We start from the raw sequence: 14,398 nt of genomic DNA, 5'->3' as shown, positions 1-14,398 counted from the left end.
TGTTGTATTCACGATCGTTAAATGTTTAGAATGTATTCATTTTTTAGGTATTTGTTAATTTTTACCCAAATTCGCTTTTACTTGTTGTATTCATTCGGGCAAATAGTTATTTCATGAATACGTTGAAAAGTAGCTACAAATGAATACAAGAGTTGAATATATTTGATTCCTTTTATTAAAAAAAAAAAAAAATGAATACAACTTAGTGATTTCATCCGACTTGAATACATCGAAATCCGACTAACTTTTGCCCAAATTTGATTCAACTATTCGTAACAAAGCTACGAAATGTTTAGCTAAAAGTGTAGCTATGCCAAATTTTTAACCCTTAAAATGTAGTCATTTTTGTAAGTTTCCCTTTTTCTTAAGGCAAACTTTTGCCCAATTGCACAAGTACTATAACCAGATCTAAAACTAACACATCAATCATCGCAATCTCCTTCAACTTCAACGGTATTTCACTTTATAATAATCACACTCTACAAATCAACATTTCTCTGTTTCCATCTCATATTTTTTCCCATCCATTTCATATTTTAGTTTGATTTATAGTCTATATTTTGACAAGTCAAAGACTCTATTTTATATTAATACTTATCTTTGATTGAGTTTTAAATTATTCGTCACTATTTAATTCCATTATCATCAAGATATCTTGGTAAATGATAACATTTATTAGAGAGTAATTTGTTAGGAAGTGTTATACTGGAATATAGTCGTTGAGATACATGTTTGTCAGTGTGTCGCATACGGAAAAATCGACAAGAACCCAACCGATTAAAATCATCTTAATTGATTTGATTTCAGGAAATTAAAGATCGACTCAAATTAAACCATACCGTGAATACCCCTACCAGCCAGTCACAAATAATAATATTAACTTATAGACAAACTGAAAACCTTATTTGAAATCTTAATACTCAAAACAAAGGGTTACATTGTTACACTTTAACAAAATAAACGGTAACATTTATGTGAAAATATGTTTGTTTTGTCTCTATCGATATTCCAAACAGATTATAAATTTTATGCACTGACATGTAAAAGAATATTGACACAAAAAAATTGCTCATAAGGTAATTATAGAAGAATATCTATAATAACACTAAATAATAACTTAATAAAAATAATAAATAATTAATTATCACATATTAAATTACACTAATACTATAAGAAAAATTACACCATCACATATTACATAATTTAAATTCTTTCAACATTCCAATTTTTGTTCCTGCAACGTGGCTTTTCGTGAAAGATCCGCAATATCTCCATGTAAAAATCAAATCATCATCAAACACCATATTGTTTAAGAATTTCATAATTAAATAATGTCATAAAATGAGTAACTTTATCCAACTCCCAACCGAATCGTCAATTAAAAATTAGAACGTTCTCCGTCTCAATTTATTTGACACTTCTCGCTTTTCGAGAATCAGTTAGACTAAAGTTTGAAGCTAATAGATTAACTCAATATTTTAACAATAAAATTTATATGTTTGAAAACAACATGAAAGTACTAGGCTTAATTCGTATGCAGCCCCCTGAACTTGTCTCTTTTATCCATTTTGGCATCTTAACTAAGTGTTGTTCCTATTGAACCCCTGAATTCGTCCTCATGTGTGTCTATCAAACACAATCTGACTTACATAGTACTCTAACTTCAATGTAGCAACAAGCTAACATATATTCTAATTTAATTATGTCATCTTATAGCTAAGATTAGCAAAAGAATTGAGAGGAAAAAAGAAGAGTAGCAGTTCTTAATTAAAAGTTCTATGGAAGCGAGAAATCAAATAGGTTCTACACATTCATGACCTAAAGAATATCTCATCACACGCCTAAAATATTACTTCACCTTCATTACCACAATTTAATTTTTGCTTCTAATAAAAATCAGATTTAAAGGGTTTGATAGACACACTTGAGGACAAGTTCAGGAGTTCAATAGAAACAACACTTAGTTGAGGTGCCAAAATAGAAAAAAAAAATTGACAAGTTTAGGGGGCTGCATATGCATTAAGCCAAAATACTATAAGCTGCAACTTTTCTCATATCAATTTGATGAAAAGATACATCTTAAAATGTTGGTCAAAATTACGCAATACCCTGAAATGAAAAGTCCACATAAATTGGGACACACGAGTAACATTTTATTATCTCAGTAATTTATACTCTTCCTATCCCAATTTATATGATATTTTTCGGTATTCAAGATTCAATTTGACTAAATTTTGAAGCTAAATATTATTAGGTTAACTCAATATTTTAAGATTAAAATTTATATATTTGAAAACTATATGAAAAGTATATAAGTTACAACTTTTCTCATATCAATTTGATGAAAAAAACATCTTAAAATATTGATCAAAATTCATACAGTTTGAATCTCGAAAAGTGAGAAGTATGACATATATTGGCACAGATGGAATACTACTTATCTACTCCTTTTTTGTACCTAAAAAAAATGTTCATCATGTAGTATTTTTCTCGGAATTTTTATCTCATTTCATGAATGATGTTACACTATTTTGTCGTTTATTTTACCCTTTTAACTATCCTTATTATTATCTCAATAATTCCGCATAAAACAATTTAGATAATATAGTACTCCTATAATGCATGTACACTTTTCTAGAAAAACCAAACAACCCAAAACAAAATAAATTTAAAAAAAGGACCACTAGATAGTGATACATTATCAATTGGTATCATGCACAATTCCTCCAACACTAATACCTCAAAACTATACCTCTCTCCCTTCACCGGAGCTCCAACATGTCCCCTTTATTTGCAATTCTCTCTCTAATCATACTCATAATCATACCAACTCTCATATATGCTCTTATCTATGCTCTAAAGTGCCCGGAAAATCTTTTCCGAAGTGAAAATTCCGGTGAGTCAAAAACCGGAATTATTACACATCATACGGATATGGTTTTAACCATAAAGTACGAGAAAAAAACGCCGTCTGAAGATACCGGACACGAGTGTCCGGTATGTTTGACGGCGTTTACTGAAGAAGAAGAAGTTAGACAGTTGAAGACTTGTAAACATGTTTTCCATGTTTCTTGTATTGATAAGTGGTTATGTTCTAAATCTAGTTGTCCTGTTTGTCGTGCTTCTGTCACCGTTAAGCGTCCTAAATGGTCGGTGGTGAATTATGATGATGATTTCCAACAAGGTTTGCCGGATGCTTCTTCCTTAGTCTGATGAGATAGTGGTTAAAAACATATCTGAACTATCTCTTTTTTGCGAATTTCACAACTCAGGTATCAGTTGTTCATTTTTTATACCTGAACTATCATCATCTATGTATTAAAACACATCTAGTTGAGTAGATGATGATAATTCAGGTAGAAAAAGGAAACGATTGATAACTAGAGTGTAAAACTCGCGAAAAAATGATATTAGTTCAAATGCGTTTGTTGACCATTAACTCTAATTTGATTAATATACTCCATTTATTTACGTTTTGTTCTCCACTCTAATCCATTTCGCGTGAGTTTCTATAGTTCCAGTGGCACACTTAGTTGCAAGTTTAGGACAATTCATTGTTGAAGTAGTTGCAAGTTTAGGACAAATTCAGTGTTGAAGTGAAATTACTTTCGACTTGAGTTATGTATAAATATGGAAATTAAAATGTTTGTGTATAAATTTTGAATACAGTAAGTTTAAATCTTAAATTCGTGTGACTAGATTCACTCTTTCTGCAACTTTGTTGTATTTTAGGCATGGAGATCTTACATAGACTCCATATGTTACATATTAATTGTTTGTAAATGATTAGTCCTATTAGAATAAGAATAAGAATTTTGCAATTTGAGATATACTAACTGTTAGTTTAATATTTTATAGGTAAGCTAATTTATTTTTTGAACTGATATATATCATTAAATAATTAGTCACTGATTAAAGGTTTTTATTTTCTAATGCGTTAAGAATAGGTTATAGAAATTTCTTTCGACTCAAAAGTATTTGGCTGTTAGTATACATATTCTGCTTTTATGTGTTCCGTTAGACCTTGTAGAACTTACTGTATACTTTTATAGGCCTCTGGAGAATATTTGGTTGATTTTTCTTTTTCTAAAGTAAGAGGTTAAAGTTAAAAGAGAATATTCAAAAGTTAAGGTTGTGCTTCGATGATAATTGTTCGGATTATTCCTAGAACTTCGAATTGTTCAACCAAATAGTATCAAAATAAAGTGAATTACTTTTATGGAGAGAGCTTACTTATCACTCCAGGCAAAAGTTTCTCCTGCAACAAGCTTATCATTAGTTCAAATTCCTTTAATTGGTATTATAAGCGAATTTGTATTAGATGAGTCAAAATCCAAAAAAGATAAAATCAAAGCCCGCAGAGAAAATAAACTAACAGTTTTACTTTATAGTGGAAAAGAAAAAGAAGGATACGTCAGTAGCTAGCGTAGTTTGTTGCAATTTGAGTAAATGCATTAAATAACCAAATTCAATCAACTTGTGTGGTTGTCATATTAATTGAAGTGGGGTTATTCAAGAAGTCCTAACAAATCATTGAAACAAATAAAATACGGCCACGTATTCTTTTTTAATATCACTATTACGCAATCTAATTCTTGTTTCGAGTATATTGAAAGACCCATCATTGTGAACTGTGAAGTGACAATTACATGTGCCAAATCTCAGCTGTTAGTGTGAAGGTTGTACTGTTTAATACAATGTCCAAATCCATTTTGAAGTTTGCTTCTATCCATAATCCACGAGTTTCAAACAACTAAACAACATAAGTCCAATCTCTAAAGAGTTGTAGGTCTGGCTCTTAAAAATTTTGCTTCTTTGGTGAACGTAATAGAGAAGTTCGGTATGATCTCCATGTGGTCTTGTCCCATTTGGACCTTTCAAAATCTTGTTTAAACCCAACATTTCTTGGATAACATGATTAATTAATTCTAAAATTGACTTCTCTTCCTTTTGAAAAAGCGGTTTTGGCACACTTATCAAGCTATTTTTGTCTTAAGCTTATTTCAAAATTGACGTTAGGACTAGTTTTTGCTCAATTACTCAACTTCGATCACTACCATTACTAGGTCTAGATAAGTGATCTGTGAAGCCTCTTGTTCTTTTAACGCTCTTTAGTATTTAGAAGTTATACTTGTTTGATGATAAATATATGGAAGAGTAAATCTTTAAGTCCAAAAATGATATAATGTACAAATAAGTACTAAAGAATGATTCGGGGCAAAGTTGGATATGTACAATTGCTAAGGGAAGCTAAAAATTAGTTGGAAAATGGACTAATTTAACCCCTAGGCAAACTTGACACAATCCTTCATCGCGACCTTCACCTCGAGCTAAACCTGTAGGTGGGAAATGATCCTCGTGTCGTGATGCTTGCACAAAAAATTTCCTTAAAAATAATCCTCGTATGTCGAAGCATGATAATTTAAATATTCAATTCTAGAGAGAGATAAATTAGGATTACTATCCACTACTTACAATCATGATCACCAACCACCATTATAATCACCAATCACTATCGACAATCACCACAATCAGTCACCACTATATATTGTCAATCAATATCATCATTCGCCATCACCAGTAACTATTGCATATTATCCGTCACAATTGGTTGACACCGCCAACTACCACATCAACAACCATTATTAATTACAGTCAGTCACCATCAACACTAACTACTATCCACCACCATAAGCAACACAATCCCCCTCAACCACTAGCAGTATCAACTGCCAAATAATTTTAAAAAATATTTTATTGATATAGTATTAGATTGATTTAGTATTTTATTCAAATTTTATATTTATTAATTTTTAGATAAAAATAAATTCTATATATTCAGATGTTAAGAAAAAACAGTCTTAATTATTTAGTATTAATCAAATTTTAATATACTCTCTTAATATTTAGATGTATATTCAAATTCAAATTTATAAATGTTACTCTCTTTGTTTCAAAATAAGTGGCCGGTACTTTTATTTGTTTCATTTTCTTTCAAAATAAGTGATGTTTCACTAAATCAAGAAGATATTAATTTTTTTCTTCCAATTTCCCTTATTGAAATAAGTGGATTTTTACATGGCTAAAAAATCATTAAAGATCTATTTTTTTTCATATCATTTGATGAAGGGTAAGTTAGTAGGTAAAGCAGTTCTTACTTTTCAGGAGTAAGTAATTTTCTTAAGGGGTGCGTTCAAACTAAAAACTCCACTTATTATAAATTGAAGGACGTAATGAACATCTTAACAGCCATATGGTTCATCTAGACTCAAACATTTTAACCTTAATAAAAACAAATGGAGTCAATTCCTCAAATGGTCACTCAACTTAAGTAAATTATCAAGTAAAGTCATTTATCTATCCTTTGTTCCTCATATGGTCATTGAAGTTTATACATTTTCCTTACAAAGTAACAAGGGTTAAAAGTCACTTTACAAATAAAAGAAAAAGGGTCAAAGTAGTTCCTCATGTTTGCATTTTCAACTAATATAGTCTTATTCGTTAACATAAAAAACTAAGAACCTTTTAATGATACAAAATAGTACAGTTTTATTTCAACTCTAATTATGGTATTAAAAGTAACAAAACACACAAAGAGCCCGTTTGGATTGGCTTATAAGTTTGCTTTTCGGCTTTTTTGAGTGTTTGGGTTTGTAAAATTTCTAAAGTCATTTGTGCTTAAAATAAGCTCAAAAAAATAATTGGGCCTATTTGACTTAACTTATCTAAAGCGAGCTTATAGTAAAAAACTTATAAGCCAAAAAAAAAATGATTGACAACTTATTTTTTGTAATTATAAAATTTGCCAAAAATAGAAATAAGCTCATCCAAACACCCTCAAAAAATTGTGACTAATAACTTTAGAAATGAAAAAAAACTTTTTCATTAAAAGAATGTGAAATAGCCTATATGTACTCTGTTAGATTGGAACCTTAGGAGTTCAACAATAAACTAATGTTTTCTATTTATTCATTTTATGATTAATCTTTATTTGATAAAACAGTTTAAATTAGTTGTTAGTTTCTTCTACGGTAGAAATTATTGCCAGGACATTCATAATTAATAAGGAAGACGATGAATTCTTTCAAACAAAAAAACTAGGTCCTAATAGGAAAAAAATCATATGTAAAAATTAATCATAAAGCGTTTTTGTAAAGAAAAACACATAGATGCATATGGAAGGATATCATCATAATAATATAAGTCATTTGATATCACATGAAATAAGGAGATTCTATATCATTATTGTGTAATTCAAATATTATTTTTGTCAATTTTGTAATATTAGTTGGGTGAAAATTATTTCCCCCCTACAACCCTGCTAAAAAAATTAAATAGCTCTCGCAACTTTGAACAATAATTGTTCCTCCCTTTATCTCATTTAAAAAATTTAGTACTTATTTTACCTTCTACATTAACACTCTTCATTTCTTTTTTACATTTAAACATAATGATTTGTTTCTTTTTTCTTTTTTATAATTTATATTTTGAACTTACCTATATGACGAACACAATCTAATTTACAAAGTAAGAAAGTGAAAAATTGTTGGAGGACTATTATTTTTTGGGGTTAAAAAAAATAAGGGATGTGTTTACTCTAAGTCCAAACTTAAGGGACTAGTTTGGTCCTTTTTCTTTTATTTTTAAAGTGACTTTTGATCCTTGTTATTTTATAAGATAAATGTATAAACTTTAATGATCATATGAGGAATAAAGAAAAGATAAATGACTTTCATAGGTAAATTTTTTATGACCATATAAGGAACTGACTCAAACAAAGGCACCGTAAGCCTAGCATAGCACGACGAATGAATTTATACCATATTTCTAAATTTATTCTTATGCGGCATGTCAATTAAGCATTATGAATGAATGAGATGACATGTAATATGTCATATTTATAATGGACGCAGTATTGATTAATTTATTATTTTAAAAAATATGAAATAATTACTATATAATTTTTAAAATTTGAATGATCATTTAAATAAGACATGATACACAAAATAACTAAACACGAATACACATTTAGACACCTCAATTCGTTCGACTTTAACTCATGTACTTCCGATGCTGATGTGACATAAATGTTGAAGGTGTCTAAATGATTATTTGTAAGTTGGAGTGTTTAACTGACACAATGAAGATAAATCGATATATCTAGTTGATCATTTTGTAAGTTGAGCGTTCAACTGACACAGTAGCACAAGTTGAGGTGTCTAGATGATTATTTTGTAAGTTGACGTGTTCAACTAACAACAAAGACAAGTTTAGGTGACTATGTATATATTACATGTTTTTTTAAAGGCCAAACCCATCGATAGACATACTCCGATTCTTTCATTTGAACACCTCACTAAACTTTGTTTCATTTAGACACTAAGGTAGGTCCACTATTCCATTTAGACACTTTTCATTGACTCACCAAATATGTAAAGAGTGTGTAACACACTCGCCGGTGTCAAAATAACCAATTAAGATTACATCATTTTGTCCGAAATAATATTTAAAAATGAATTATTCAAAAACTAAAAATAAAAAAAACCCCAACCCACCTACCCAGCCCTTCTTCCCCTTTCTAAACAAATTCCACATACTTCTGGCCGGAAAATGAATAGTTTTTGTCGGAAATTTTTTTCAGTGAATCTTTTTTTAAAAAAAAAGTTCAGATCTATTTTCTTTTGTAGGCTGAAATTTTGTATTACTTCTAAGATAATTATTTATTTATCAAAGTCAACCACTGAAATTTCGTCAAAGTCAACCACTGAAAATATTCCAGAAGGGTGGCCGGAGAAGAAGAGAACACGGGGTGGGCTCAATTTTTTTTTTTTATTGGCTGAAATTCTTTAATATTAAACTCAAAATTCATTTTTGATTTTATATAAAATTTGCCACTTGTTCTTAGAAAATGGGGGTGTTATTCATTTTTATGGTAATTAAGCAAGATAATAATGGAGGAAGGTTTATTAATGGTAGAATATTAAGTGGAGACGAAAGAGAAAAGGAATAAAGAAGAAGAAGAAGGAGGAGGAAATAAAAAGAATAAAAAAATCTGTTTTTTTAGCCTTTTCACGCGCTTTTTTTGTGTATCACACAATTTGCCAGCGGCAAATAAAAGTGTCGAATGCAAAACAACCCTACCCTAGATGTCTAAATGGAACAAGGTTTAGTTGAGGTGTCTAAGTGAAAGATGTTGTCAACCACAAATGTCTCCCGATGGGTTTGGCCTTTTTTAAAAGTTACCTAAGGTATGTAAAAAGAATTAATCACAGAAATAAATAAACTTGGAAGATATTTTTGTTTTTAGATAATGATTAAAAACAAACCTCAAGTATCACTTTTTGATGAGTTTTCCAACAAATGCGTAAAGTTTTCTACTTTAACTATCACCAATTAAGTTTTGTTGTTTACTTTTTTTTATCTGATAATTGAGATAGAGAAAATAAACAACTAACTGTTAAAGTATGTTTTGCTAATAAGTTGATGAGAGTTTAGGTACTCAACTCTCACTCCTAATAATTCCTGTAAGAATATAAAGTGTTTTTGATTTTTTTTTTTTATTACTCCCTCTGTTTCAATATATGCAAACATATTTTATTTTTAGTCCATACAAAAAAGAATGACCTCTTTTCATATTTGGAAATAATTTACTTTTATACAATAATTTATAGCCACACAAAATATATATGCCTTATTTAATACCACAAGTTCAAAGGTCTTTTTTTCCCTTAAATTTCGTTTCCAGTCAAATGTGTTCGCATAAATTGAAACGGAAGGAGTATTTTTTTTTTTTTTTCTTGTACGTAACCTGGAAGATATCGGCTACAGCCAACATGTCAACTTCTCCCCCAACGTGTACACCTCTGACCACACCACACATCACTATCCTCCAACCTCTACCTCTAACCTCCAATTTTCCCCTTCAAATTCTTCATATCTAAGCTAAAACAAATTAGTTTTTTTTTCACAAACAAGAACCCAAATGAACATTTTTCACAAAGAATCAATGAAAAGAACTCAGCTTAGATTCACCCCCCATAAAAAATGGTCAACACCCATTCTTGTATTCACAATCTTAGTTCTAATTCTTCTTTTTACACTAATTTTCACTAACCCCATTTCCTCATTTACCTCTAAATCATCAACCCCACATTCAAAATCAACACTTTCTAATGAAAAATCTGAAATCTTGCCTGAACTGCCTAGATTAGCTTACTTAATTTCAGGTACAAAAAATGATGTTGTAAGAATAAAAAGGCTACTTCAAGCAGTGTATCATCCAAGAAACTATTATTTATTGCATCTTGATTTGGAAGCTTTAGATAGTGAGAGATTAGAGTTGGCTAAGTATGTTAAGTTTGAGGTTGTTTTTAGGGATTTTGGGAATGTTAAGGTTGTTGGGAAGTCAGATCTGGTCACATATAAAGGACCTACTATGTTGGCTTCTATGTTGCATGCTGTTGCTATTCTTTTGAAGATGAATAAGAGATGGGATTGGTTTATTAATCTTAGTGCATCTGATTATCCACTTATGACACAAGATGGTTAGTACTCTGATACCCCTAATTACTTTTGTTTTCTTTTAAAGGATGTAATTTGTTTGAAGTCTAAAAACTATATTTGGCTTGCATTCTATATATAGTTGAAATGTATATGTTTGTGCTAAGTCAGCACTTATTGTCATGATGGAGTAGTTAATGTAGTGATACTCTGCACTAGGAGTGGCAAATGGGCGGGTGGAAAACGGGTTAAACAAAAATGGATATAATTTCGGACCCGCTCATATTCAACACCGTTTAAAAAAATGGGTTAACCGACGGATTTATCCGTGGCTTTAGGAATAGTCAGGTGAGAACACAAGCTAAAAGCAAAAAAATAAGCTTAGACTCCAGGTAAGCAATAACTCATGAAAAATAACAAGCAGACAAATGGGTATGATAATATGGATATCCATTTTTTTTTTTTAGTGTGTAATATCCACATTTGATCCTTTTTAAAAAGTTGGTTATCGAATCCATGTCTAATGGGTTAGATCAGATGTACTTGTTTTTTTAAGCATTTTGCCAGTCCTGGTTTGAAGTGTAACAACTATATTTTGCTCGAATTATCTATATAGTTGAAATATTTTGAAATGTGTATATTGGTACTAAGTCTGCACTTACTGTCATGAAGGAGTAGTTAATGTAGCGATATTCTGCACCTACTGACTGAATCTTGAATCTTCCCTAATGATAATGAATTTCGTCCAAATTTTGCTCCACAGCAACGCAATGATAGAGGTGGATCCAAGATTTTAACTTGATGGGCTCAATCTTTATGATTTTACCACTGTACTCAATATACGCTTAGAATTATGGGTTCAAAATATAGTATTTATTGACATGTTGGTGATTTTTACCTGTATGTTTAAGCTCCGTATTAAAAGTACTAGGTTCAATTGAATCCTTAGTTTGTTAGCTACATCCCCCACTAAGCACACGTACTCACAAATTTTTAAATTGATTGGCTCACCCTACTTTGTTATTTGGACTTTATAGGAAGTGTAATCTCTATATGGTGAATGTTAAGGAGAAGTTAAGTCTGCTTAAGTTTGATTGAGTTCATACTCTATTCTAATCTAGTTTTAATATTGTATTTTTTCCCCTTCTTTTCCCTTTCTATTTGGTACATGGGAAAGGAGTAATGTTTATTAATTAAGTTTAATAATTTATTACTTGAATCTTTGCACTTTTAAGTGGAAGATCTTGAAAAATCTATATCATGCTATATAGTCTCTTTCAGTTGATTATTCCAAATATTTTACAGTTAGTAGAATCTTATTATCACCACGCTATTGAAAGAACATAGTTTATATGGTAATACAAGTGATTATAACTTCTGCTAAAGCTGTGTAATCTTGAGATTCAGGTATGGTGTATGTAAGGAACATTATACTGTGGACAAGATTGAATGAGTTCAGTAGTTATTGCATCTCTGTTCTTTGTAACATTAGAATACATTATTTTATCAAATAAATGCAAAAGAATCACGTCTTATTTCTACTTGTATGGTTAAATGCTAATTTGTATTATTTACAATGAATTTGATTCTGTTCTTATTTACCCCTCTAGTATTTGGTAAAGAAACCAAACAGCCACTAACATTCAATCAGTTTTTCATCTTGTCATTTTCCTTTATTTATTGCTTTCCCAGGTTGCTTATTGCTGTCGCTTTTCCAGCTTCTTTGTTGTCTTGGCCAAAAATGATCACTGCCTATTGTTTACTTTTAATGTGGTCAAATTTGTAGCAATTCGCAGCTTCCAGTTATCGACCTTAGTTAGTATTATCTTTATTCATCTAGTATCTTTTCTTTTTGTTTCAGATATACTCCACATTTTCTCATACTTGCCTAGGGATCTGAATTTTCTTGAGCACTCAAGTAATATTGGTTATAAAGAGTGAGCATACTATCACTTGACTCCGTTTCATAGGATCTTCTTTCTGAAGGCAAACATATTTTGTCTTTGATGACTGCTGTTGAGTAACTTTGAGTTACCTGTTCTATTTTCTAGGTTCTCGAGGGTCAGGCCTATTATTATAGATCCTGGTTTATATCATCTGAAGAAATCCGGTGTGTTCTGGGCTAAGGAGAAAAGATCTATGCCTGCTTCTTTCAAGGTGTTCATGGGTACTGCTCGATATTTGCTTCCTTTTCCGTATATACACAGATAATATGCATGCATATGTGTACAGTGTGCTCTACATTGTAGTGATTCGTTTACTTTTCTTACTCCACTGATAGGTTATTGATTTGTTTTTGAGAAGGAAAGTGGGAATAGAATAAAGATTAGTACTCAATTATTCATAAGTTCTCTTAAGATGGATAGCAAAATTGCATAATAAAAATTTGCTAGTGATTAGTTTCTATTGAAGTATTGTAAGGGCAAATGATAAAAAACAGAGCTCTAAGGGCATGCATCGAGCGGAGTAACATGCTTCCTTGCCGGTATCTAGTGTTAAAGTAACAGATGTTGTACAATGATTACTTTGGCATTACTTGGATAACAAACCTCTTCCTTTTTCTTTTTTTTTCATAAAGCGTCATAATAATGGCGTTTACTGTCTGTTCTTGATTCGACACACTTCCACTGTGGGGGGTGTGTGACAGACTGGGTAGGGGGTCGTGGGGCTAGATGCTTTTTTGTCAGCCATTTTTCGTCTTCCTTTGTGACTCCATAACTTGTTACCTTCTAAAGCGGAATGCATGTAGACGTCACGACATGCAGATTTGGACAGAGAGGGTAGATAGCTTTCAAGGTGATTTTCTAATAGTGTTCTGATAATTTCTGTTTATAAATTATAATCAAACTAGGAGTGAGTTCAATGGATCAGGATTCTGCTTTCCTCTTGATGATTTTGTATCAAATATATGCTTGATGCCTTCCAAATTCTGAGCAAAATAGAGTGGCAACAAATGAGTTAGGGCCAATCTTTTGGCGATTAATTGAAACTCGTTTATGCTTTCCAACAAAATATATCAAAAAGCATATTTCAATGTAGAATATGTTAGCTGTTAGCTCCTTTTCTTTCAAAAGAAAGTTTTGTTCCGTAAAATAGTCATTTGTTGTTTTGATTTCACTTCCAGGTTCTGAATGGGTGATGCTCTCAAGGTCATTCCTCGAGTTTTGTATTTGGGGCTGGGACAATCTCCCGCGCACTCTTCTTATGTACTACACAAATTTCTTGTATTCTCTCGAGGGCTACTTCCACACCATTGTCTGCAATCACAAAGACTACCAGAACACGACAGTGAACCACGACTTGCATTACATCAAATGGGACAATCCCCCGAAGCAGTATCCTATCAATTTAACACTCGAGCACTTTGAGGACATGGTCCAGAGTGGTGTCCCTTTTGCTCGTACTTTTGCTACAGATGATCCGGTTCTTGATAAAATTGACAAGAACATCTTGAGGAGATCGTCTAATCGATTTTCACCCGGGGCTTGGTGTGTGGGAAATTCTGGCTTAGGTAAAGATCCTTGTATAGTTTATGGAAGTATTGATGCTGTTAAACCATCAGCAGGCTCAAGAAGTCTAGAAAAACTTGTACTTAAGCTCCTTGATACTGAAAATTTCAGGTCAAGACAATGTAAATAAATTATATACTCTTTTAGTCTTTTTCCTCTTGAAAATCTTTCTTCTGTTTTTATTTCTTTTTATCTCTTTGCTTTGTTTAATTATTTGGCATGTTGAGCAGGATGTGAATCAAAACCCTTTTGTATGTTACTTGGATGACATTTTAAATTAGAGGTCCACCAAATATGATTGCAGTTTCAGAAAAAGAAAGACAACTGTAGTTTCAATATTTCTTACCTTTTTCCTCTTCTTAATTTTTTATTCTTTTCACTGTTTTTCT

The 14,398-nt window shown here is 31.2% G+C and overlaps 1 protein-coding gene across 1 annotated transcript; it reads left to right on the top strand.

Moving 5' to 3' along the window:
* The first annotated feature begins 9,851 nt into the window (after window positions 1-9,851).
* Window positions 9,852-14,191, top strand: LOC132057160 (beta-glucuronosyltransferase GlcAT14C). The gene is made up of 4 exons (XM_059449625.1): window positions 9,852-10,544; window positions 12,362-12,437; window positions 12,552-12,667; window positions 13,625-14,191. The coding sequence occupies exons 1-4, from the start codon at window positions 9,983-9,985 to the stop codon at window positions 14,137-14,139; spliced, it is 1,269 nt and encodes a 422-aa protein (XP_059305608.1). The 5' UTR covers window positions 9,852-9,982; the 3' UTR covers window positions 14,140-14,191.
* Window positions 14,192-14,398: the final 207 nt, after the last annotated feature.

Source organism: Lycium ferocissimum, chromosome 5 (assembly GCF_029784015.1).
Source record: "Lycium ferocissimum isolate CSIRO_LF1 chromosome 5, AGI_CSIRO_Lferr_CH_V1, whole genome shotgun sequence".
Lineage (NCBI taxonomy): Eukaryota > Viridiplantae > Streptophyta > Magnoliopsida > Solanales > Solanaceae > Lycium > Lycium ferocissimum.
The sequence above is the reverse complement of the archived record's forward strand: the minus strand, read 5'-3'. Positions and strand labels throughout refer to the sequence as shown.

Coding starts and splice junctions, on each gene's coding strand:
- LOC132057160 (XM_059449625.1), top strand. CDS start 9,983: ATGAACATTTTTCACAAAGAATCAATGAAAAGAACTCAGCTTAGATTC. Junction 10,545..12,361: donor TCCACTTATGACACAAGATG/GTTAGTACTCTG, acceptor TTTTTGTTTCAG/ATATACTCCACATTTTCTCA. Junction 12,438..12,551: donor AGTAATATTGGTTATAAAGA/GTGAGCATACTA, acceptor TCTATTTTCTAG/GTTCTCGAGGGTCAGGCCTA.